The sequence below is a fragment of the Nerophis lumbriciformis genome, linkage group LG02 (genome assembly GCF_033978685.3).
Source record: "Nerophis lumbriciformis linkage group LG02, RoL_Nlum_v2.1, whole genome shotgun sequence".
NCBI lineage: Eukaryota > Metazoa > Chordata > Actinopteri > Syngnathiformes > Syngnathidae > Nerophis > Nerophis lumbriciformis.
This window is the reverse complement of record NC_084549.2, coordinates 57266781-57294519: the sequence shown is the minus strand read 5'-3', so window position 1 is coordinate 57294519 and position 27739 is coordinate 57266781. Positions and strand designations below refer to the sequence as shown.

At 38.9% G+C, this 27739-nt stretch overlaps 2 protein-coding genes across 4 annotated transcripts in view; one reads left to right on the top strand and one right to left on the bottom strand.

The window, feature by feature from the left end:
• camkmt (calmodulin-lysine N-methyltransferase) overlaps positions 1-21560 on the bottom strand; it is a 374342-nt gene extending 352782 nt beyond the window's left edge. For both annotated transcript variants that reach the window (XM_061970365.2, XM_061970447.2), the window contains exons 1-3: positions 21261-21560; positions 18358-18527; positions 9274-9338 (exon numbers count right to left, since the gene is read on the bottom strand). In XM_061970365.2, coding sequence (XP_061826349.1) covers positions 9274-9338; positions 18358-18527; positions 21261-21422 — 397 coding nt within the window. In that variant the 5' untranslated portion in view covers positions 21423-21560. The remainder of the gene's footprint in view (positions 1-9273; positions 9339-18357; positions 18528-21260) is intronic.
• A 204-nt stretch (positions 21561-21764) lies between these two features.
• Positions 21765-27739, top strand: part of prepl (prolyl endopeptidase like) — a 33839-nt gene continuing 27864 nt past the window's right edge. For both annotated transcript variants that reach the window (XM_061965395.2, XM_061965385.2), the window contains exons 1-3: positions 21765-21979; positions 22054-22173; positions 22651-22720. In XM_061965395.2, the coding sequence (XP_061821379.2) occupies positions 21875-21979; positions 22054-22173; positions 22651-22720 (295 nt within the window). In that variant the 5' untranslated portion in view covers positions 21765-21874. The remainder of the gene's footprint in view (positions 21980-22053; positions 22174-22650; positions 22721-27739) is intronic.

The window sequence follows — 27739 nt, the reverse complement described above, 5'->3', positions numbered from 1 at the left end:
GGGGGTTGGCTATTTAACCGTGCAGTTGCATGTCATTCTATTTAAAAGGGTTGCACATCAGTTGTGTGTATTTAAGAGGGGTTTCTCTCCTATTTCCATCTCATACACACCCCAGGGTTTCTGACAGGGTCACCTCTGGGCCTTTCAGAACCTCCTCTCAACCAGTCCTAATTGATCTCACGCATTAGTAGTCCCAAACATGGGATGGAGAACAAGGGAGAGGGGGGGCCATGGTTGGCTCATTGTCTGAGGAACAAGATGGAGGACCCTCCTTAACATGGTGCATTACCTTTATCCTAATCTTAGGGTGCTAGCGCTCTTTGGTCTGTTGGCCAATCAAACTCTAGCACATGCGCTCTGTTTGGTCAGTAATCGAACCCAGGTGCGGCCAAGATCAAACGGCCCGAGGTGGTCTTGTTTCTGTTCGATCCAACTTGACCAGCGAAAAAAAACCTATAAATGTGTCCATCAGTGACATAATGTGACGTAATTACTAGAGGTGTCACTTCTTCACGTTCTATATGATACTGATAATGGAGCCTTAAATATTTGATCTGATACGTTATCAACAGGAATCAGGAATCTTTTTACAAAAACAATTAACAGCACTAACCTATGTATTACTAACCGTCTGGAATGAACTTATGCTGTCTTTAAGTTGGAGTAGTCATTGGGATTTTGGCATCACCAATGACCAATGATCAATTATCACAATAATTGATCAAATCAAGATCAAAATAAGTTGAATGATGCAGGTTTGTTACTGGATCATTTCTCATACGCTTCTGTCTCTGAGACTTTGTATGTGTAAGCAATATGCAACTATTTATTATTCGATGCTTGTTTGTATTGACAAATGTGTTTTCGACTGCAATATTGTTCAATTAGGACACTTATTATGTATGTCTAGCTTGTGTGCTTAGCTGTTGTGTAGCATTTAGCTCCTAATATCCTATAGCAGGGGTGCTCACACTTTTTCTGCAGGCGAGCTACTTTTCAATTGATCAAGTCGTGGGGATCTACCTCATTCATATATATAATTTATATTTACTTATTTATGAAATATATGTTTTTGTTAACAAGTTAAAGGTGTTTAATGATAATGCAAGCATGTTTAACACATATTGTTAATATTGTTAAAAAATTAAAGGTGTTTAATGATAATACAAGTATGTTTAATAAATATAGTTACTATTGTTAACAAGTTAAAGGTGTTTAATGATAATACAAGTATGTTTAACACATAGTTAATATTGTTAAGAAAATTAAATGTGTTTAATGATAATACAAGAATGTTTAATACATATAGTTAATATTGTTAACAACTTAAAGGTGTTTAAAGATAATGCAAGCATGTTTAACACATATAGTTAATATTGTTAATAAGTTAAAGGTGTTTAAAGATAATACAAGCATGTTTAACACATATAGTTAATATTGTTAATAAGTTAAAGGTGTTTAAAGATAATACAAGCATGTTTAACACATATAGATTCCTTTCTTTCATGAAGATAAGAATATAAGTTGGTGTATTACCTGATTCTGATGACTTGCATTGATTGTAATCAGACAGTAGTGCTGATAATGTCCGCATTTTCGAATGGAGGAGAAAAAAAGTCCTCCTTTCTGTCCAATACCACATGAAAGTGGTTGGTTTTTGGCATCTTATTTGTCCAGCTTCCGTACTCCTTTGTATACACTTTACAGGAAATACATTGTCGGCAAACTCCGTAGCTTGCTAGCTTGTGCACGCCAGCTTTCTGAGACTCTTATTTTGTTAGCACAACTGTGCAACTGTGCAGTCGGTCTTTGGAGTTTTGACGACAGGTACGGCGCCAGAGTCTGTTGAAATAAAGTGTTTCTCGCCTTCCAGTCGGTAATTTTAATGAGCTGGCAGCAGCCAGCGTCATCTCAGAAGACCCTCGGGTGCCGTGAATGTCAATCAAGTGACGAAAGTGACGTCATAGTGAAGATTTATGATCGGTCATTTTTAGGACTATTTTTTTAATGCCTGGCTGGTGATCGACTGACACACCCTCCGAGATCGACCGGTAGCTCGCGATCGACGTAATGAGCACCCCTGTCCTATAGCCATGTTTGTAAATGCCTAAAATAGAAGAAAAGACCAACCTTGTGTGCTTATTGGAGGACAATTTAGATGTTAACATGTCTGTCCAGCTTTGCCACAATTAGGACTACTTGAATCGGAGCGCTTGTATTGGAGATTTTAGATGGAAGCCAATATAATCTGATGAACACATGAAACTGTAGACCAGGGATGTCCAAACTACTGCCTACTGGCCAAGTGAGTTTGGCCCGCAAAACGTGACTGATGCAAATCTCCCGCCAACTTGTGGTCAGCATGAGTAAAACAGATCAATGACCATGAATAGTGATTTCAAATATATACAGCACCGCATTCACTTATATGGCCAAATCTAAACAACCTTCCCTAGTCATGGCGCAAAGAAAAGCAACTAACACAAAAAGTAAACACACATGGTGAGACATAACACAGCATTGGACACTAATACACCCCCATAGCATCACAGATGCTGGCTTTTGAACTTTGCGCCTATAACAATCTGGATGGTTCTTCTCCTCTTTGTTCCGGAGGACACGACGTCCACAGTTTCCAAAAACTATTTGAAATGTGGACTCGTCAGACCACAGAACACTTTTCCACTTTGCATCAGTCCATCTTAGATGAGCTCGGGCCAAGCGAAGCGAAGCCGGCGGCGTTTCTGGGTGTTGTTGATAAATGGCTTTGGCTTTACATAGTAGAGTTTTAACTTGCACTTACAGATGTGGCGACAAACTGTAGTTACTGAGAGTGGTTTTCTGAAGTGTTCCTGAGCCCATGTGGTGATATCCTACACACACTGATGTCGCTTTTTGATGCAGTACCGCCTGAGGGATCCAAGGTCCGTAATATCATCGCTTACGTGCAGTGATTTCACCAGATTCTCTGAACCTTTTGATGATATTACTGACCGTAGATGTGAAATCCCTAAATTCGTTGAGAAATGTTGTTCTTAAACTGTTCCACAATTTGCTCACGCATTTGTTCACAAAGTGGTGACCCTCGCCCCATCGTTGTTTGTGAATGACGTCATCATGGAAGCTGCTTTCATACCCAATCATGGCACCCACCTGTTCCCAATTAGCCTGTTCACCTGTCGGATGTTCCAAATGAGTGTTTGATGAGCATTCCTCAACTTTCACAGTCTTTTTTGCCACTTGTGCCACCTTTTTTGAAACATGCTACAGGCATCAAATTCCAAATGAGCTCAAATAAATAACAAAGTTCCCAGTTCGAACATTAAGTATCTTGTCTTTGCAGTCCATACAATTGAATATAGGTTGAAAAGGATTTGCTAATCATTGTATTCTGTTTTTATTTACGATTTACACAACGTGCCAACATCACTGGTTTTGGGTTTTGTATAATAGTATTTTTTTAAACCTAATCGTGGCCATGTTTAGTACTATTGGCCTTAAACTTGGGGATTTTGAGAATCAAAACTATTTTTTTTTTTTAAAGAGGAACATTATCACCAGGCCTATGTAAGTGTCAATATATACCTTGATGTTGCAGAAAAAAGACCACATATTTTTTTAACCGATTTCCGAACTCTAAATGGGTGAATTTTGGCGAATTAAACGCCTTTCTATTATTTGCTCTCGGAGCGATGACGTTGTGACGTCACATCGGGAAGCAATCCGCCATTTTCTCAAACACATTACAAACACCGAGTCAAATCAGCTCTGTTATTTTCCGTTTTTTCGACTGTTTTCCGTACCTTGGAGACATCATGCCTCGTCGGTGTGTTGTCGTAGGGTGTAACAACACGAACAGGGACGGATTCAAGTTGCACCAGTGGCCCAAAGATGCGAAAGTGGCAAGAAATTGGACGTTTGTTCCGCACACTTTACCGACGAAAGCTATGCTACGACAGAGATGGCAAGAATGTGTGGCTATCCTGCGACACTCAAAGCAGATGCATTTCCAACTGGACTGGACAGATCAGCTTTCAGGAAAAGAGAGCGGATGAGGGTATGTCTACAGAATATATTAATTGATGAAAACTGGGCTGTCTGCACTCTCAAAGTGCATGTTGTTGCCAAATGTATTTCATATGCTGTAAACCTAGTTCATAGTTGTTAGTTTCCTTTAATGCCAAACAAACACATACCAATCGTTGGTTAGAAGGCGATCGCCGAATTCGTCCTCGCTTCCTCCCGTGTCGCTGGCTGTCGTGTCGTTTTCGTCGGTTTCGCTTGCATACGGTTCAAACCGATATGGCTCAATAGCTTCAGTTTCTTCTTCAATTTCGTTTTCGCTACCTGCCTCCACACTACAACCATCCGTTTCAATACATGCGTAATCTGTTGAATCGCTTAAGCCGCTGAAATCCGAGTCTGAATCCGAGCTAATGTCGCTATACCTTGCTGTTCTATGCGCCATGTTTGTTTGTACTGGCATCACTGTGTGACGTCACAGGAAAATGGACGGGTGTGTATATAACGATGGTTAAAATCAGGCACTTTGAAGCTTTTTTAGGGATATTGCGTGATGGGTAAAATTTTGAAAAAAACTTCGAAAAATAAAATAAGCCACTGGGAACTGATTTTTAATGGTTTTAACCCTTCTGAAATTGTGATAATGTTCCCCTTTAAAGCAGAAGGCTTTAAGCAGCCTGTTAGACATGTTGGTCACGTTGCTCATAAAATCATCAACCAGTAAGTGTTGCCTGGTCTACACACACATCTTACACCTTGGCACGTGAGGACAGGCTGGATGTGTCCTCGCAACGGTAGAAAGACCGACGGATCACCTCTGGCATGCCCACCCACCGTCACCCCCACCTCCATCCGTCTATCCCTCCCCTGCTCAATAGATGCTCTCATCTCCGGCTGTGCTAATCCACCGACCGAGTCAGGAACTCACTTACCCATCTGGCCAGGCATGACTTCCAGCTGAGAGGATGGAGGATTGAGGGAAAACATGGAGAGGGGGAAAGGTAAAAAAAAAAAAAAAAAAAAGAAGAAGAGGGGATGATACAGTAAGACTGGAAGTGAGACAGAAGAGTGATGACGCTTGTCTGTCTTTGACGTAACTGTCTTAAAGTGGAGTTTATCAATGCAGTCTAAAGTTGGTGGTGGTGTGCAGTGAAGTCGCCTCTGATCATGGCCTTCGCCTTTGACCCCGACTCCTGCGGTGCCATCTGGCTGGTTAACGCCAACCTATAATCTTTGACATGACCCATCACAAGGCTTTCAAGCATGGGTGGGCACAGAAGGAGGTTCTCCATCAGGGGAAAGACGTTATTGTCTCTTGTTTTCAAGTTAGCATTTAAGCTAGCTAGTGCTGGCTTGCTTCTCCATCCAGTGAGTAGTGTCACTGGTCCGTGAGTTTATCAAAGCGTTATCAATTACAGTTTTATGACAATTTTAATTGAAAGCGGTAGTAATAACCATGGGGAGTTTTACCACGTTATCATTATATTGTTAATCTACACATCCATATGATGTAGTGTGCTTTTTTTTTACTTTACAAGATAGCTGCATTTGAAGTAGCCAGTAGCTTTACCCCTGCAAGCACTTTAAAATGTCTGAAACTCATGTGTGTTGCACTTAATCAGCGTTATTAACACTGACTAAACAGTTTTCCCCTAATTAATTACAATATTGGTGCTATTGCTGCTGTGTTGTCACAAATGAGCATGTGATTGATGAAAGGTGATTTTTCCTTTGCACGTTCTCGTGTACTCCAAATCATTAGGTTTAAAAAATAACTTATTAGTTAATGCACAGTCCTTATTGCGGTTTAAGGCAAGGCAACGCAAGGCAGCTTTATTTGTATAGCACTTTTCATGAAGTTTATTCCAGCTATTTGTTGCATAGTGACTGAATGATGCTCTCCCTTGATTTTACTTTACTCTGGGAACCGCTAACAGATTGGTCTCAGAAGATCTTAGTGATCTAGAGCAGTGGTTCTCAACCTTTTTTCAGTGATGTACCCCCTGTGAACAGTTTTTTAATTCAAGTACCCCCTAATCAGAGCAAAGCATTTTTGGTTGAAAAAAAGAGATAAAGAAGTAAAATACAGCACTATGTGATCAGTTTCTGATTTATTAAATTGTATAACAGTGCAAAATATTGCTCATTTGTAGTGGTCTTTCTTGAACAATTTGGAAAAAAAGATATACAAATAACTAAAAACTTGTTGAAAAATAAACAAGTGACTCAATTATAAATAAAGATTTCTACACATAGAAGTAATCATCAACTTAAAGTGCCCTCTTTGGGGATTGTAATAGAGATCCATCTGGATTCATGAACTTAATTCTAAACATTTCTTTACAAAAAAAGACATCTTTAACATCAATATTTATGGAACATGTCCACAAAAAATCTAGCTGTCAACACTGAATATTGCATTGTTGCATTTCTTTTCACAGTTCTTTTTGACAGACATTTTAGTGAGGGTCAAACCATCATGGCATGGGGGAAACTCTAGGTTTATGGTAATGAATGGAATAGCTTACTTGATTTGATGTTCAGTTTATGACTTACATTCATATTTTGTTGAAGTATTATTCAATAAATATATTTATAAAGGATTGTTGAATTGTTGCTATTTTTAGAATATTTAAAAAAAATCTCACGTACCCCTTGGCATACCTTCAAGTACCCCCATTTGAGAACCACCGATCTAGAGGGCTTACATAGTGGGAGCATATCAGTGATATGCTCCCACTATAAGTTAAGTAAACAAACACACCGACTATAACTAGAGCATTTACAATAGATCAGTGTTTTTCAACCACTGTGCCGCGGCACACTAGTGTGCCGTGAGATACAGTCTGGTGTGCCGTGGGAGATTATCTAATTGCACCTATTTGGGTTAAAAATATTTATGCAAACCAGTAATTATAGTCTGCAAATTTTGTGTTATTGTTGAGTGGTCGGTGCTGTCTAGAGCTCGGCAGAATAACCGTGTAATACTCTTTCATATCAGTAGGTGGCAGCAGGTAGCTAATTGCTTTGTAGATGTTGGAAACAGCGGGAGGCAGTGTGCAGGTAAAAAGGTGTCTAATGCTTAAACAAAAAGTGTACAGCTCCACTAAGGGACATTGGAGTGTTACTTTCAAAGGCAAAATTAAAGTATTGCTAGAAACATAATTTTATATGGGACTTTATTGTATTATATGTATAGTACATGTTCCAAAAAGAAAAAAGCATAAAACACAGTATATTTAAATATACTAAATGTAAAAAAAAGGAATAAATATTCAAAATAATCTAGTTTGGTTACGCCATCATGAGTGCAACACAAGGTTGTAAAAGTTTCAACTACAATTCTAAATAAGATGTCAAAAGCAAACTGAAATCAAATACACACAGCTTAAAGATTGATCAATACCTATTTATGATGATTTATCAAAATATAAAAGAAATATACCTGAACAGAAGAACGCTCATGATGGTTACACCAAAAAGTAACGCTTTGAATCGCGTTTTTCCAAGTTTTTGGGGCATTTTTATGCTATTTCCAAGCATCTCCTTTTTATTATTATAAATGGTCAAACTAATGCATATTTTATCTGCATGCCCTAGTAAACAAAAAAAAAGTCATATTTATTTTGATTGTTACATTTTGATGTACATTTGTGCAGGTGGGTGCGAATGTAACCATTATCAGAGCTGTACACAAAAATAAACAAAAGGTGAAGAAAGACATTGAAGCTTAGGGAAGGCTATGCGGAACAAAACTAAAACTGAACTGGCTACAAAGTAAACAAAAACAGAATGCTGGACGACAGCAAAGACTTACTGTGGAGCAAAGACGGCGTCATGACATGACAATCAACAATGTCCCCACAAAGAGGGATAAAAACAACTGAAATAGTCTTGATTGCTAAAACAAAGTAGATGCGGGAAATATCGCTCAAAAGAAGACATGAAACTGCTACAGGAAAATACCAAAAAAGAGAAAAAGCCACCAAAATAGGAGCGCAAGACAAGAACTAAAACACTACACACAGAAAAACAGCAAAAAAAACTCAAAATAAGTCACGGCGTGTGTGACAGGTCATGACAGTACACCTACTTTGAGACAAGAGCTATATTGATGCATGGTTGGTTATGGTTTAAAGTCATATCCAACAATTGCGACAACGACTTTTTACTGTCAACTGAGTTTTGTTTTTTAATGATTTCTGCTGGTGGTGTGCCTCCGGATTTTTTCAACGCAAAAAATGTGCCTTGGCTCAAAAAAGGTGGAAAAACACTGCAATAGATACATGAAACATGATACAAGTGGGTCTTTTTATATTCTTGTTAAAAAACGGTGAATAGAGAGAGATAAAGGACAATATGTCGCCGTATTAACCATTATACTGGTACTTTCAAAAGACACATTCTTAATATCAAACCATTGTCATACCACACCTTTGCCACCACTTCAACACCTTAGGGGAGATGAACGGCTGCAGCACCCCCCACCACCCTCTCCCCTCTGTTGCAAGTTTTGTGGATTCTGTGAAACATGTTTATGTGTGCTTATGGCTATCAAGGTTTTGTTGGCCTCAGTCTGGACCCCATTCCCAAGAGCCCAGGCTGAAACTGACCCCCTGTCCCAGTGTTTACCTTTTTCCTACCTTTTAAGGAGCGCCGTAATTGGCCGCACTGTCAGCTTTCCAGCTCTCTCTCCCTGTTCATTGTTTGTCTAATCTTGAACCTGAATTTCCCTCCGGGGATCAATAAAATATCTATCTATCTATCTATCTATCTATCTATCTATCTTTGTTGTTATCCAGAGATATTGTTAGGGGATATCATTTTAACAATACAAATACAGTATATGTCTTATACATATTCCTAAGGCATAAAATCGAGGTAAAAATCTAAGCTTTTGTAGTTCAAGAGACGCTGCATCATTCTACCCGCTTTGTCCCCGAAAGCACAGATGGCCGCACACCGGAGCAATAAGAAGACCATGTAGTCCACTTCCCTCTGGAGGACGTTTGAAGGTAGAACTATGATACACCACGCAACAAAACCCATTGAGCCAGAGGGAATCAATGCATGCGCCATCAAAGCGTCAATCATTCGCTAACAGCACACAGCGTGAGGCTCCCTCCAACTTGTCAGTATGTTTGTGTGTGTGTGTGTGTGTGTGTGTGTGTGTGTGTGTGTGTGTGTGTGTGTGTGTGTGTGTGTGTGTGTGTGTGTGTGTGTGTGTGTGTAAAGTCAAAGTGGACTTACAGACGTTCCCGGTGTTGTCAAAGCTGGTGAGCACTTCATTAACTCGTAGAGGGCCCATGTTGTCCCTGAAAGACAAAAATAATTACAATTAATCATTTGTCGTTATTCATACTGTTTAACCTACCATTCGTAATTGTGGTAAATTTGGACCGCCACAAATATATTTCACGCTACTTTTTTCCTTTTGCTCATAAACACATAACATAAAAGGGACTGTCTGTGAATTAAAGGGTGCTCCAAAAAATGTATTCACATCTGAATCGCGATTCTTATACAGTATTTTCAGGACTATAAGCTGCTACTTTTCCCCCATGCTTGGAACCCAGCAGCTTGTAAAATGGTGCGGCTAATTTATGGATTTTTCTTTGCTAATGGCCATAATGTTTTGCATTCACGAAACACTTTTCATATAACGTCGACAGACACACTGGGAAAGTGTTATTGTTTGTGCTATGGCGCCATCTATTGGACGAGTTTGCTCTTTGCAGGTTCTGAGGGTTGAACATGTACTTCCTGTTTCGTGCCCTGAACCGGAAGTTAAACTGTCCGTAGCGTTCCTGCTTAGAGGGTTCTTCATTCATCCCGCCAAGCAATGTTTGTACAAACCCCGTTTCCATATGAGTTGGGAAATTGTGTTAGATGTAAATATAAACGGAATACAATGATTTGCAAATCCTTTTCAACCCATATTCAATTGAATGCACTACAAAGACAAGATATTTCATGTTCAAACTCATAAACTTTTTTTTTTTTTTGCAAATAATATTTAACTTAGAATTTTATGGCTGCAACACGTGCCAAAGTAGTTGGGAAAGGGCATGTTCACCAATGTGTTACATGGCCTTTCCTTTTAACAACACTCAGTAAACTGAAACAAAAAATTAGCTGTTTGGCCACAATATCCAGCAATATGTTTGGAGGAGAAAAGCTGAGGCCTTTAATCCCAGGAACACCACACCTACTGTCAAGCATGGTGGTAGTAGTATTATGCTCTGGGCCTGTTTCGCTGCCAATGGAACTGGTGCTTTACAGAGAGTAAATGGGACAATGAAAAATTCTTCAGGACAACCTAAAATCATCAGCCTGGAGGTTGGGTCTTGGGCACAGTTGGGTGTTCCAACAGGACAATGACCCCATACACACGTCAAAAGTGGTAAAGGAATGGCTAAATCAGGCTAGAATTATGGTTTCAGAATGGCCTTCCCAAAGTCTTGACTTAAAAGTGTGGACAATGCTGAAAAAACAAGTCCATGTCAGAAAACCATCAAATTTAGCTAAACTGCACCAATTTTGTCAAGAGGAGTGGTCAACAATTCAACCAGAAGCTTGTGGATGGCTACCAAAAGTGCCTTATTGCAGTGAAACTTGCCAAGGGACATGTAACCAAATATTAACATTGCTGTATGTATACTTTTGACCTAGCAGATTTGGTCACATTTTCAGTAGACCCATAATAAATTCATAAAAGAACCAAACTTCATGAATGATTTTTGTGACCAACAAGTATGTGTTTCAATCACTCTATCACAAAAAAATAACAGTTGTACAAATTATTGGAAACTCAAGACAGCCATGGCATTATGTTCTTTACAAGTGTATGTAAACTTTTGACCACGACTGTATATATATATATATATATATATATATATATATATATACATATATATATATATATATATATATATATATATATATATATACATATATATATATAATTAATGATACTAACTCAGACACTTGTAAACGTTTTAGCATATTCGCTAATGTTAACGACGCTGGCTTGACTACATTATGATAGCATGTACAAATATGCATGAAAACACTCCTACAGACATCACACATGGGACGGTTTAGTAAGAAAGAATTGTTTGTTATATCTTCCACATTTTCGAATTTACATTGTGGAGGAGAAAAAAAGTCCTCCACATGAAAGTGGCATCTTATTTGTCCCGCTTCAATATTAGTTTTTATACACTTTACAAGAAATACATTGACGGCAAACTCTATAGCTTGCTGGCTTGTGTGTACTACTTTTCTGAGACTCTTATTTTGTTAGCACTGGCAGGATGGAGCAGCGCTTTTATTGTGAAGACAGGAAATGTGAGGTCGATCTTTAGGCTATTGACGGAAGCTATTGCGGGATAGTCTGTCGAACTAAAAAGTATTTATCGCCTTCCTGCCTCTCTTTTTTTCTTAATACTGAGTTTGCGTTTGCAGCAGCCAGCGTCATCTCACATGATCCTCGGGTGTCGAGAATGTCAATCAAGTGACGAAAGTGACGTCATAGTGAAGATTGATGGTCACTAATTTTTATGTTTATTTTTTTAATGCCTGGCTAGCGATCGACTGACACACCGTCCGCGATCGACAGGTTGCTCATGATCGACGTAATGGCCACCCCTGGTCTACATCATGATCTTAAACTGAATAAATAAAACCAGTGTTTCCCACACATTCATTTATTTGTGGCGGCCCACCACGAAAGAATTACGTCCGCCACAAATGGATTTTTCGGCTTTTGACTCGCTCGACCGCTCATAAAAGCAATGGGACTGTCTGTGAATGTTGCTTGTAGTTACAACTCCGGTGCAGTAGATGGCGGTAACTCCGCCAATAGCACTTAATTCACCTGGTGGGCCAGAAGAAGAAGAAGAAGAAGAAGAAGAAGAAGAAGAAGAAGAAGAAGAAGAAGAAGAAGAAGAAGAGGGACGAACGGACGGACGGACGGGATCAAAATACGAGGGTAATATAGGTTATAGCTGCATCGCTCGCGGCTCGTCATATATTTAACGTTAATCCGCGATTTCACCGAGCGTTTCACTGACGGTGAGCAGCCTGACGCTGCTTCATTAACACCGCCGCTGTTTGACTCGGTGGCCGGGCAGACGCACGTAATAACAGTCACGTGTTTTCATACCGACGAGCTAACGTGTCCAGGTTATAACCCTGTTGTCAATAAACACACATGGACTGAAGCTAAATTGTCCACTGTCCACTGCAGCATGTGAATGCAATGAAAATAATAAAATCTGAGCCAACCAGCTGTTAAAATGTTGTCCAGGTTAATGTTTTGGCCATTAAAGGCCCTTCATTTCAAGATTTCAACTGTGATCAGGCTTTAAACAGGTGGCTGACCTGTTCAGATGAGTGTAACTGCTACTGGTCAAATAATGTGAAATAGCATTTAATTTTACATGTATGCAATGCCATTTAAATGTAATTATAGATAATAATAATAATAATAATAATAAATACTGTGTAGTGTTGTAAATTGTCAACGGGAAGAATTTTAGTAAGATATAAGCCATGAGCACTACACAGCCAGAAAAAAACCTAGGCAGGACAAGTAAAAATATTGGGGCAAGTAGATTTGAGAAGTCGGGCAAGTAGAAAAAAACCTTAACGTTGAACCCTGCATGTGTTGAGCTGCTGCCGCTTAAGGTTAGACGGCACTGTACATAGAGCGGTTCTGCTCGTTAGTAATAAATTCTAATAGTTGGATGTTCACTCCTTCACACAGATGAGTATAGAAAAATATTTTCAACGGCCGAAAAGGGCTCGACTTGGAGAGGAGGTAGGCCTACAGTCCGGACCACAGGTGCGACCTGTTCAGCAGCAGCAGGAGGAGGAGGAGGAGGTTGACTGACTGTGGCAGGACACTTCTGCCTCTGTTTCACTTCATGTTGCTGGTAAATAATATGGTTGTAGTAGTAGGCTAAAGTTAAATTATTTAGTATTCACTAATTAAAGGGGCAGAGCTTTAAGAGACATTTTAGCTTTTATATTTTATAAGATATATTTTTTGTAAGAACCACAATTAATAAATATATTTCAGTGAATCACTAATTGTTCAAATCTGTATATAAATATGTACATAAAATGTTGTAATTATATTCCAACTCCGCGTTCTTCTTGGTCATCGCCGCTGCCGCCGCCACCCTCCAACCGCACCACCACAAATAGATGCCTGTCCTGTGGGAAACACTGAAAACTATACAGTGTCTATAATGCAATTGAATCATAATATATAATAACAATGCAAGTATTTATTTAAAAGGATATAACATTTTATTTCTCATTACGGTAGACTTGATTACCATTGTACTGTAATTGGAAGGTAAATAACTTTATGCCATATAAATTAACAAAAAAATTAAATGGACTCTCATTTCTTTGAGCAAAAACTTAACTTAAATCAGTGGTTCTTAACCTTGTTGGAGGTACCGAACCCCACCAGTTTCATATGCGCATTCACCGAACCCTTCTTTAGTGAAAAATATATACCGTATGTATATTTTTTTCAAATTCAATACAAAGTTACCGTATTTTTCGGACTATAAGTCGCTCCGGAGTATAAGTCGCACCGGCCGAAAATGCATAATAAAGAAGGAAAAAAAACATATATAAGTCGCACTGGAGTATAAGTTGCATTTTTGGGGGAAATTTATTTGATAAAACCCAACACCAAGAATAGACATTTGAAAGGCAATTTAAAATAAATAAAGAATAGTGAACAACAGGCTGAATAAGTGTACGTTATATGAGGCCTAAATAACCAACTGAGAACGTGCCTGGTATGTTAACGTAACATATTATGGTAAGAGTCATTCAAATAACTATAACATATAGAACATGCTATACGTTTACCAAACAATCTGTCACTCCTAATCGCTAAATCCCATGAAATCTTATACGTCTAGTCCAGGGGTCGGCAACCCGCGGCTCCGGAGCCGCATGCGGCTCTTTGATCACTCTGATGCGGCTCAGCTGCATACTTGCCGACCCTCCCGATTTTCCCGGGAGATTTCCGGATTTCGGTGCCTCTCGCAGAAGACTACCGGGATTAATATTCACCGATTTTTTCACCCTTACAATAATAATAAGGGTGTGCCATGATGGTACAGCATTTAGCGCCCTCTACAATCTGTACCAACAGCGTGCCAGCCCAGCCTCTTGTTGTATGCGTCTCCTACTTGCACACGGGCTACATTATACACCCCTGCTACCACCAAACCCCCCCCCCCCCCCCCACCCCTCCGTGCGTCGGTTGAGGTGGGCGGGGTTTGGTAGCGGGGGTGTATAATGTAGCCCGGAAGAGTTAGAGCTGCATGGGATTCTGGGTATTTGTTCTGTTGTGTTTATGTTGTGTTACGGTGCAGATGTTCTCCCGAAATGTGTTTGTCATTCTTGTTTGGTGTGGGTTCACAGTGCGGCGCATTATTAGTAAGAGTCTTAAAGTTTTTTATACCGCCACCGTCAGTGTGACCTGTGTGGTTGTTGACAAAGTATGCCTTGCTGTCACTTACGTGAGCAAGCAGAAGCCCCATACAACGTGTGGCTGGGCCGGCACGCTGGTTGTAGTGGGCGCTAAATGCTGTACCATCACGGCACGTGCGAGAGAATAGTTGCCCTGAGATTAGTAGCCTGCCGGAAAAATCGGGAGGGTTGACAAATATGACGCTGTCAAGCGCCATTCATATAAAACTCACGGGCCGCACTAACATTCAATTTTCATATTAAGGTCTGGGCCGCGTGTCTGAGACCCTTGGTTTATACATAGCACAAAGAAGAAAAAAAAAACTATGTATGCAGTGTTATTTCATTTTAAATTTCAACAGATTTTTGTGGCTCCCATTGTTTTCTTTAATTTGTGAAACTGGTCAAAATGGCTCTTTGACTGGTAAAGGTTGCCGACCCCTGGTCTAGTCTCTTACGTGAATGAGCTAAATAATATTATTTGATATTTTACGGTAATGTGTTAATCATTTCACACATAAGTCGCTCCTGAGTATAAGTCGCACCCCCGGCCAAACTATGAAAAAAACTGCATATGGTATATGTTTTTTTTTACTGGTGCACAAAATGAACCGTGCATGAACATCACCTTGTTCAAAGAACAAAACCAACACAGTGCATGAACTCACAACAAATTACACACCTGCAAATCAGATGGAAAATTAGAGGGAACATTGTTTGGGGGTATCCATAATACGCCGATAGGGAGAAATTTTTATTTACACGATGAGTCGGGTTTGTCTTGACCTCCGTCGAACCCCTGAGGCCGACTCACCGAACCCCTAGGGCAGGGGTGCTCACACTTTTTCTGCAGGCGAGCTACTTTTCAATTGATCAAGTCGTGGGGATCTACCTCATTCATATATATAATTGATATTTACTTATTTATGAAATATATGTTTTTGTTAACAAGTTAAAGGTGTTTAATGATAATACAAGCATGTTTAACACATATAGTTAATATTGTTAATAAATTAAAGGTGTTTAATGATAATACAAGTATGTTTAATACATATAGTTAATATTGTTAATGAGTTAAAGGTGTTTACAGATAATGCAAGCATGTTTAACACATATAGTTAATATTGTTAACAAGTTAAAAGTGGTTAAAAATAATACAAGCATGTTTAACACAAATAGTTAATACTGTTAACAAGTTAAAGGTGGTTAAAGATAATACAAGCATGTTTAACACATATAGTTAATATTGTTAACAACTTAAAAGCATGTTTAACACATATAGTTAATATTGTTAACAACTTAAAGGTGGTTAAAGATAATACAAGCATGTTTAACACATATAGTTAATATTGTTAACAAGTTAAAGGTGTTTAAAGATAATACAAGCATGTTTAACACATATAGATTCCTTTCTTTCATGAAGACAAGAATATAAGTTGGTGTATTACCTGATTGTGATGACTTGCATTGATTGGAATCAGACAGTGGTGATGATAACGTCCGCATTTTCGAATGGAGCAGAAAAAAAGTCCTCCTTTCTGTCCAATACCACATGAAAGTGGTTGGTTTTTGGCATCTTATTTGTCCAGCTTCCGTACTCCTTTGTATACACTTTACAAGAAATACATTGTCGGCAAACTCCGTAGCTTGCTAGCTTGTACACGCCAGCTTTCTGAGACTCTTATTTTGGTAGCGCAGCGCAGGATGAAGCAGCGCTTTTATTGTGCAACTGTGCAGTCGGTCTTTGGAGTTTTGACGACAGGTACGGCGCCAGAGTCTGTTGAAATAAAGTGTTTCTCGCCTTCCAGTCGGTAATTTTAATGAGCTGGCAGCAGCCAGCGTCATCTCAGAAGACCCTCGGGTGCCGTGAATGTCAATCAAGTGACAAAAGTGACGTCATAGTGAAGATTTATGATCGCTCATTTTTAGGACTATTTTTTTAATGCCTGGCTGGTGATCGACTGACACACCCTCCGAGATCGACCGGTAGATCGCGATCGACGTAATGAGCACCCCTGCCCTAGGGTTAAGAACCACTGACTTAAATAAATATTGAACATCTTAAAGTGCGTTTTTTTCCCCGGTTGGACATTGCCTTTTTGTTTATCACCCTCACAGTGATCACGGCATACTTACTCATTTGTCCGTGTTGATGGGCTCATATTGCCCATCCAATTTGAAGCTGATATATTCCCACAACAGGACATTTGGCTTTGTAATCACATTTTTCCTTCCTAATTTTTGTTACTTTGCAGAACTTCTTACTGGCCAGTTGCGAGGCTCTCTGTTCGTGCGGTCTAGCCGAGTCGCTCTCCGCCCACCGAGGCAAAGATTGTGAATGACTGGAAAGAGGGCTCACTGCGTTCAGTTAATTCGACTGTTTGATAAACACGCGCAGGTTCGGAGAGTGATGCAGAGAGTGAGACCTCTTTATCCTCGTTTGAAGCGAGAGACAAACAAACACGAGGCTCATGTCGGAGGCAGATATTTACATATATCCCTATTTAAGTGTTACTTCTTTATTTTCATAATCATATTACAAAACAGCTAGTGTTTTTCTTCCAATTGTGGTCTTTTGGTTGTCTGCAAATACTGTGTGCTAACCTTGACTATGGAATGTAAGGAGGAGAGATACTCCTTCTTTTATCTCTTCTTCTGTCCAGCTGCGGAGGACAATGGGCATGTGTTTGGGCTGGAAAGACAAGACAGCGAGGGAGGGAGGGAGAGAGACTTTATAGAATAGAAGGTTTCCATATTTTAGATCAGACCATCTTAGCTGCGCGATTGAATGTTCTATGCTGTACTGGTCTCATTATATTTACAAAGCTTTGCAAATATATTACAAAATACCTATTCTGTCTCTGGTGGTTCTTCTACTCAGCTTTAAGTGTCGTAAAGAGCTTGGGAGCGACCAGAAACTTGAATTCCCTGGGAGGAACAACTGGTCCAAAACGCAACACTCAACATGCCTGTCACTCAAATGCCGGGTGACAGCGGAGGGGGAAAAAAACTCAGCCGCTTGCCGTTACGTAATCGCGCTAATTAAAACTTTGGCGTCAATTCGATGCCGATTAAACATGCAGTCCTAGTACAGTGTGTCTAATTTTCTAATATTATCCTATATTGAATAAAACAATGCAGCTGAGATAGGCTCCAGCACCCCCGCGACCCCGAACGGGACAAGCGGTAGAAAATGGATGGATGGATGGAAGTGTAAAAGTGTATAGGGGTGTTATTTCTTGTCTGGAGGGCTCTAATACTGTTAAAAAAAATGTTTATATATATATATATATATATATATATATATATATATATATATATATATATATATATATATATATATATATATATATATATATATATATATATATATATATATATATATATATATATATATATATATATATATATATATATATATATATATATATATATATATATATATTGGGGCGGTATAGCTCGGTTGGTAGAGTGGCCGTGCCAGCAACTTGAGGGTTGCAGGTTCGATCCCCGCTTCCGCCATCCTAGTCACTGCCGTTGTGTCCTTGGGCAAGACACTTTACCCACCTGCTCCCAGTGTCCACCCACACTGGTTTAAATGTAACTTAGATATTGGGTTTCACTATGTAAAAGCGCTTTGAGTCACTTGAGAAAAAGCGCTATATAAATATAATTCACTTCACACACTTATTTAGAAGGCCGTAAACAGCTCTTTTGATGCACTATTAAAATATTTGATTTATGAATACAAATTCCGACTTTGCAGAAATTCACTTGTTGCAAATGGCAAAATAGCCAAGGGACGATTGACCCTTTCTGGGTGCGTACCTGAGCAAGGCACTGTATTCTGGAAAGAAGACACTTCTGTACTCCACCCACTGCTCCTGCGAGGGGTCCTGTGAGGAGAGTCTTCTCCTGCTGAAAAGGCCGAAGGAGGCGAACCGGCGCACAGACACCTGTTTGACCTCTGGATTGTCCATCTGCTTTTGGCGTAATACCTGCCAGAGCAAGCAATAAATAACAACAAGGAGGTTAATTTATTGACTTAGCTTGGGATACCTTTAGAAGTAAATGTAGTGTAGTGAGTAAATACCCTAATTAGAGGCAGTGTAGCAAATTCATGGGTGTCTCGAACGCTCTAACAACAATATGTAAGTCTAGAATCTAAAGATGGTAAGAAGGTGTAAAAATAAGAATATACACTATATTGCCAAAAGTATTTGGCCACCCATCCAAATGATGAGAATCAGGTGTCCTAATCACTTGGCCACAGGTGTATAAAATCAAGCACTTAGGCATGGAGACTGTTTCTACAAACATTTCAGTGATTTCCAGCGTGGCACTGTCATAGGATGCCACCTCTGCATCAAATCCAGTCGTGAATTTCCTCGCTCCTAAATATTCCAAAGTCACCTGTCGGCTTTATTATAAGAACATGGAAGAGTTTGGGAACAACAGCAACTCAGCCACCAAGTGGTCGGCCATGCACGCTGAAGCCCATAGTGTCAAAGAGGTCGCCGACTTTCTGCACAGTCAGTTGCTACAGAGCTCCAAACTTCATGTGACCTTCCAATTAGCCCACGTACAGAACGCAGAGAGCTTCATGAAATGGGTTTCCATGGCGGAGCAGCTGCATCTAAGCCATACGTCACCAAGTCCAATGCAAAGCGTCGGATGCAGTGGTGTAAAGCAGTGGTCCCCGACCTTTTTGTAGCTGCGGACCGTTCCCACGGACGGGGGTGGGGAGTTTATGGTATTTGTATTTATTTATTTTTTTTGTCATAAAGAAATACAATCATGTGTGCTTACGGACTGTATCCCTGCAGACTATATTGATCTATATTGATATATAATGTATATATTGTGTTTTTTATGTTGATTTAATAAAAATAAAAAAAAATAAAAAAAAAACTTCTTTTTTTTTTATTTTAATTTGTTGTGCGGCCCGGTACTAATTGGTCCACGCGGCCCGATGGTTGGGGACCACTGGTGTAAAGCACGTCGCCACTGGACTCTAGAGCAGTGGAGACGCGATTTCTGGAGTGATGAATCACGCTTTTCCATCTCGCAAACCTGATGGACGAGTCTGGGTTTGGAGGTTGCCAGGAGAACGCTACATTTCGGACTGCATTGTGCCGAGTGTGAAGTTTGGTGGGGGAGGAATTATGGCGTGGGGTTGTTTTTCAAGATTTGGGCTTGGCCTATTAGTTCTAGTGAAAGGAACTTTGAATGCTCCAGGATACCAAAACATGTTGGACAATTCCATGCTCCCAACCTTGTGGGAACAGTTTGGAGCGGGCACATGACTGCGCACCAGTGCACAAAGCATGGATGACAGAGTCTGGTGTGGATGAACTTGTTATATATTGTATATACCAGGGGTCGGCAACCCAAAATGTTGAAAGAGCCTTATTGGACCAAAAATACAAAAACAAATCTGTCTGGAGCCGCAAAAAATTAAAAGCCATATTACATACAGATAGTGTGTCATGAGATATAAATTGAATTAAGAGGACTTAAAGGAAACTAAATGACCTCAAATATAGCTACAAATGAGGCATAATTATGCAATATGTACATATAGCTAGCCTAAATAGCATGTTAGCATCGATTAGCTCGCAGTCATGCAGTGACCAAATATGTCTGATTAGCACTCCACACAAGTCAATAACATCAACAAAACTCACCTTTGTGGATTCATGCACAACGTTAAAAGTTTGGTGGACAACATGAGACAGAAAAAGAAGTGGCATTAAACACGTCCTAGAAAGTCGCAGAAAGATATACATGTAAACAAACTAAGGTGAGTTCAAGGACTGCAAAAATTAGTAGGACAAAACGGCGCTCGCCAAATACTCAAATCAGTGAAGCATGTTTAATATAAACAGTGTGCTTTATAACAATTAGGGAGGTTTGTGTCATGTTTGTCCTCCTACAGAAACCATATTAAAACAAACTTTTTTTTTTTCCCTCAACTTTTTCCATTTTTCATACATTTTTGAAAAAGCTCCAGAGAGCCACTAGGGCGGCGCTAAAGAGCCGCATGCGGCTCTAGAGCCGCGGGTTGCCGACCCCTGGTATATACGTTAGACATAATATAATATATCTGTATATATAATATACTGTACACATATTATGTATATATTCGTATATATGTTATATTTTATGTCGCTATATTTAGTCTATTTATGAATTGTCCTTTCCAACCTTACACTTTCCATCATTGTAACTGAGCTACTGTGTTGAACAATTTCCCTTGTGGATCATTAAAGTTTGTCTAAGTCTAACTTGACTGGCCTGCACAGAGTCCTGACCTCAACCTGATAAAACACCTCTGGGATTAATTAGAACGGAGACTGAGAGCCAGGCCTTCTCGACCAACATCAGTGTGTGACCTCACTAATGCGCTTTTGGAAGAATGGTGGCAAATTCCTATAAACACCCCCCGCAACCTTGTGGTTCCCAGAAGAGTTGAAGCTGTAATAGCTGCAAAAGGTGGACCCACATCATATTGAACCTTATGGGTTAGGAATGGGATGGCACTTCAAGTTCAAATGTGAGTCAAGGCAGGTGGCCAAATACTTTTGGCAATATAGTGTAGCAAAATCATCAATTATAGGATAATATTAAAAATGGACACTATGTTACACTTTGGTCCAGACACCCATGTGTGTTCATCTTCTGTCACCTAATGACACTGGCAGCGTTATTGCATTAAAGGTGAGAATTACTTGTCTAAGTAGAGTCCATCTTGCTCGGGCGACATCTGTAGTGACGCCATCATGAGACGTTTGGGGATTAGCATCAGACGACATGTCCTCATGGATACCTCTCCTCCGGAGCGACACTGCGACTTTCTTCTTCTCTCCGCTACCGGCGGAATCTCTCTCCATTCTAATATGGCGTCAGTTGAGTTGTCACAGTTAATAACGGTGCGGGTGGGAAATAAGAAATGTAAAAAACACTCAGAAAAGTCCACCGACAGCACATTAGGCTATAGTGGAGTTGCCTGTTGAAAAAGATTCACGCCACTTCCGTACACTGAGGCATTGTAGTAGATTTCGCAGCAATCGAACTCGATACTCAGTCGGAAAGCAGTGAACAAGCAGCTATGGCATCGACTGCTTTAGTCTGAAAAATTTTGCTACGTCATCCGCAGCCGGCATTGTTTCGGAAGTACGCTGGCTGGTAACCACCCGCTAAAACGTCAACACGTGCAAATTTATTAAAACGACCGGATAAAAATGCTTATTTGTACGCGTGTGCTGTTTTGTTCGGTGATTTGGCAAGTTTAAACCGACTTAAACTTCTTCCAAGTTGCCCAATAAATAGGAAAAGCCCAACAATGTCCGTTCTCGCCGTGTTGCGTTTAATGACATTTCGTTCACGTTTTAGGCGGATTTGCTGTTTTCGCCGCTTCCTTCCATCCGTCCAACGCCATCACTCCACGGTAGGTTTCTCAATTGTTGCACATTTTGTGGTTCAGTGGATCACATTTTGACTAGTTGTGGGTTTCTATTTCAGTACACACCAGTGGCTCACCTCAGTCCTGGTATTGAGAGATACAAGGACTTGCAAGCTTCTTTTAAGAGACACCTGAAGGCATCATACAACAGGTTCTCAAACACACCTGACTACTCAGAGGTATGTTTCCCCCTGACCATCTTCTAATAGTTATATTAAAATGTAATTTACTCTAGAAAGAGGTTCCGCAGCCTCCGAAGCAGAACCTGGAGGTTCTGTAACAGCTTCTTCCCTCAGGCCGTAAGACTCTTGAACGCATCATAATTAAATTATCCCCCAAAATGGATTAACTCGCTGGATTAAAAAAGACAATATAACGTGGACGCATGTGAAAAAGTGCGATATATTTATCTGTACAGTAATCTATTTATTTATCTATATATATTTATTTATTTTATATATATATATTTATATATTATTTATATATATATATGTATTTATTTATATATGTACCTTATTGCTTTTTTATCCTGCACTACCATGAGCTTATGTAACAAAATGTAATTATTATCTGTGCTGTAAAAGTTCAAATTTGAATGACAATAAAAAGGAAGTCTATGTCTAAGTCTAAGTCTAATTCCTTATGATGTGACACAGGTGTATGGACGCCACCATGTTTACTTCATTGAAGGAAACTGCATCTACAGAGTGGATAAGAAGACACAAGGTAAGCAATAGGTCACGATACCAGAATTTCAGTTGTCGATAATGATATCAATGTATAGATCCATCCATCCATTTTCTACCGCTTTGTCCCTTTTGGGGTCGCGGGGAGTCCTGGAGCCTATCTCATGTTAATACAAAAGTATGCATACTGAAATACAACATGGTTATGGTGTCAGTTGATTTCGAACATGCAGACAAATTACAATATGATACATAACATATTTCAAGTTCCTCATTACAGCATGTGAATGAATGAAATAATGAATTAATGAAATAAGTTTATTTCGGCCATATAATCAACGATCAACCATTTTGTGTGACCAGATTAACAGTACAGATTAGACATATTTAACAATCGTACATATTTACACACAAAAAGAAAGGAAAAGAAAAAGAATGACCGAAAAAGGAATAGGCTGAAGCCAAAGCTTATATTTGCCTATCCTATACCTCCACTGAAAATAAGATTGCCTGGAACATCAATGTTGAATAAAAATAAAAAAAATCAATGGGATGAAAGTAATTGGTACTATATTTTATAATTTTCAAATATTTCACCTTTCAAGGTTTTCTTAAACCTTAACAAAAAACTACATGTCTTCAACTCACTGAGCTTGTTCCACCATTTAACTCCTAAAACTGGAATACATTTGTATTTTATATTTTATATACACTATTATCTTTATTTGCCTATGCTATACATTCACTGAAAATTAGATTGCCTGGAACATTAACGTTAAAAAAAATCAATGGGATGAAAGTAATTGTTACTATGTTTGATAATTTTCAATTATTTCACCTTTTCAAGGTTTTTTTAAACCTTAACAAAAACTACATGTCTTCAACTCATCACTGAGCTTGTTCCAACATTTAACTCCTAAAACTGGAATACATTTGTATTTTATATTCGTTCTTACTTTACCTATTTCAAAAATCAATATCCCCCGTAAATTATAGTTTTCTCCTCTTAATTTAAATAACCTAAGAATACAAGCTGGAAAGCTGTTGTTCTTTACTCCAAACATAATTTCCATTGTTTTTAAAAACACAATATCTGAACATTTTAACACATTAGAATTGATAAATAATGGATTGGTAGGTTCATAGTCGCACGCTTTGTGTATTATTCTAATGACCCTTTTTTTAAGTTTAATTATTGGGTCTATGTTTGTTTTATAAACATTTCCCCAAACTTCAACATAATATGTTAAATATGGAAAAATAAAAGAATAATATTACATATGCAGACATTTCTTATTCAGCATGTGTTTTACTTTATAAAGAATAGCAATGGATTTGGATATTTTTCCTTTATATATTCAATATGCGGTTTCCAAGATAATTTATGATCAATTATTATTACCAAGAATTTAGTTTCATATACTCAATCAATCAATTTCCACTAGATTTAATTTTGCTTCACAATTTGTCCTTGCACCACTAAACACCATAAATTTAGTTATATTATCATTTAATAATAACTTATTAATATCAAACCATTTTTTTAGCTGAATCAACTCAACCTCTATTATCCTCAACACTTTCTTCAAGTCTTCTCCTGAACAATATACATTTGTATCATCTGCAAAAATAATATATTTCAATTTATTAGATACTGAACAAATATCATTTAAATAAAGTATAAATAACTTAGGTCCCAATACCGAGCCTTGTGGAACCCCACAAGTTACTCTTCTTGGCTGTGATTTAGTCTTATTAATTTCCACATATTGAGATCTATTACTTAAATAACTACTTAACCACTGTTGTGAAACACCTCTTATGCCATGTCTGAAAAGAAGTAGGAGAAAGCAGAGTTTATTTAATCCTACCCCTTTTCGCATCATAGCAATTTCTTACACATTTGTTTGTACTCAATCAGTATAAGTAAATAAATATATTGACAAATGAGTAAGTAGATAATTATTAAAGAAAGAAAGAAACAATTGATAAAGTTTTGACAGATAAAATAGTTAAGTGATTTATGATTCTCATTATGAGATGAATAAGATTATCTCATTTCTTAATAAGGTTGGAAATGTTTATTAGGATAATTTTTTTTAGGATTCTTACTTACTTGAACTTTGTAAACACTTTGAGTTTCTTTAAGTGGACCATATTAGTACATTGTTTATTAATCCACTCCATTATTTAATTCCACATTTAATTCCACATACGGATATGCTAAAGGTTTTAAGTGTTGTACATGCATGCAAATTTTTGGAATCAGATTTTTCTCTCAAGCTATCAGGGTTTCCCCTAAACTGCCAAGATACTTGTGGCGGTGGGGGCGTGGTTATGGTAATTTGCATAATTTGCTATGATGATATGATTTTTTTTTTAAATGCTCAAAAAATGTATACATACATTTAAAACAAAACTGTTATTATTAATTAACATATGTTTTTTAACGTTTTGCCATGTTTTCAATTGTAGCTGCTTTTTGTACAAGGTACTTTGTTGAGATTTTTTCAAGTTTTTACAGACTCTTAATGATTTGAAAAAAATTATGAACTAGCAATAAATCTAGCATCTTCCCCTAGTGTTATTATATAATATACTCGTGTTTAGAGATTCTACTTCTGTCCCTCGATGTCCCTGACTAAAGAGACTGAAGAGAGCATGACATCACACTTGCTTTGCGCTGTTGCTCTCGTTGGACTTTCTCTTTTTAAAAGCCACCACTGTCCTATTTAATATTTGCACATTTTGTAGATGGCTGTCCGCGGGTGTATTTGCAATATTTATATAAAAATCACGCCCACATCACAGACATGCTGACAACGCTCCAAACAATCCAAACCAATCCACTTTATTTATATAGCACATTTAAACAACACAATGTTTCCAAAGTGCTGCACAACAATAATAAAAACAATATTCAAATATTATCCTTAGCTCCACCAATGAATGAATAAAAACAAAAAATAAATACATATAAAACAAAACAATATAAAATAAATATGATTAAAAATGATTTTTAAGGGTAAAACCAATTAAAACAGTAAATAGAAATCAAAATTTTAAAAACACAGAGGACAACAGAGGACCACACAACTCACGTAGTGTTAAAAGCCAAATAATAAAAGTGGGTCTTAAGACGAGACTTAAAACACTCCACTGTGGGAGCAGTTCGAACATGGAGGGGCAAAATGTTCCAGAGCTTAGGGCCGACCACAGAGAAGGCCCTGTCTCCCCTGGTTTTAAGTCTGGTCTTGGGCACCACGAGCTGGAGCTGGCTCTCGGACCTCAGAGCGCGCGCAGGATTGTAAATTTGGATGAGGTCCGAGATATATTGGTGCCAGTCCATGTAAAGCTTTAAAAACACACAGCAAGGTTTTAAAATCAATTCTAAGATGAACAGGGAGCCAGTGCAAACTCTGAAGAATTGGGGTTATATGCTCGCGTTTCCTGGCCCCTGTTAAAAATCGTGCTGCCGCGTTCTGGACTAACTGCAACCGGGAGAGAGCTTTTTGGCTAATGCCAGCAGTGTTGGGACTAACGCGTTACAAAGTAACGCGTTACTGTAACGCCGTTAGTTTCGGCGGTAACTAGTAATCTAACGCGTTATTTTTTTTTATTCAGTAATTTAGTTACCGTTACTACATGATGCGTTACTGCGTTATTTTACGTTACTTTTGATGTAGTATCGGCTAGAAACAGAAGCGCTGCGGTGTCGTTCTTCTGAATCTTCCTCTGTCACAAGCCGGAGAGAAGAAAAGAGGCGCGGTCTATGTGTGTGTGGGTGTGGGTGTGGGGAAAAAAAGTTGTTGGCACGTTCAGTCCACACACAGCGTGGTCATGGCGAGCGGAGTAACGGAGGAGCTTGAACGCCCCCGCCATTGAATCGGTGTGTTTATAAGTGCAGACTCGGTTGTGCAAAACGAGGGTTTTAAACACATGCTGAACGTGCTTGAACCACGTTACGACATCCCGTCGCGCACCCACTTCAGCAATAAGATTGTGCCAGATCTTTATGAGCAGGAGAAGAAAAAAGTTGTGGATGAACTATCCCGAGCATCATCTGTTGCGCTCATGACAGACGGGTGGACGTCCAGCGGAACTATAAGCGCTCACTTCATCACAGCAGACTGGGAGATGAGAAGACACGCCCCCTCTACGAGAGTCACCTTGCGCAGGTACTGACACAAGCAGTGGAGGACTGGAAGATAAAGATATCCCAGTCACACGTGATAATGCCAAAAATCTAATAATTACAGAGAATGAGGCAGGACTGGGACCACAGATAGGTGCTTTGCACATGTAGTGAATTTGGCATCACAGAAGGGAATCTCAGTCAATAGGATGGAGCGCCTCTTTGGGAGGATCAGGAAGGTTTCTTACTTCCACCCAAGCACAACAGCTGCTCATGTGCTTAAGACAAAGCAAGAAATGCTAAAGCTGCCTGCTCATACATGATGTCCCAACGAGGTGGAACTCCACTTATGACATGTTGGAGCAGCAGGCAGCTATATACTCTGCATTGACCCACAACACCCTGAAGACAAATGTCACCCTGTCTGATGATGATGTGAGAGTGGCAGGTGAGGTCCTCCAGGTGCTTAAACCCCTCAAAAGTGTTCCATCTCTACTGAGCACTGAAACTTCACCATCTGTGTCAATGATCCTGCCACTGAAAACAAGGATTCTACAATCCATGGCTCCAAGTGTGGAAGACAGCAGCATCACTCCAGATGTCAGGCTTTATGTTTCAAGGAAGATGATGTGCCTTCTTATGTTGCACTTTAACTTGTTTTTTATTCATGGTCATTGGTCCAAGTTTAAAGAAAGGAGGAATGCCTTTTTATGTTGCACTGTTTTTCATTAATTATGTTAAAAGGAAAATAAAAATGTTTGTCAAGTTGATCAACAGATTGTATTATTCTCCAGTGCAATAACAGTACTGAAATGAAGGCAAAAAGGGCATTAATGGGAGCTTTAAAAAAAAAAAGAAGAAAAAAAGAAGCAACTAAATAGTTACTTTTCACAGTAACGCATTACTTTTTGGTGTAAGTAACTG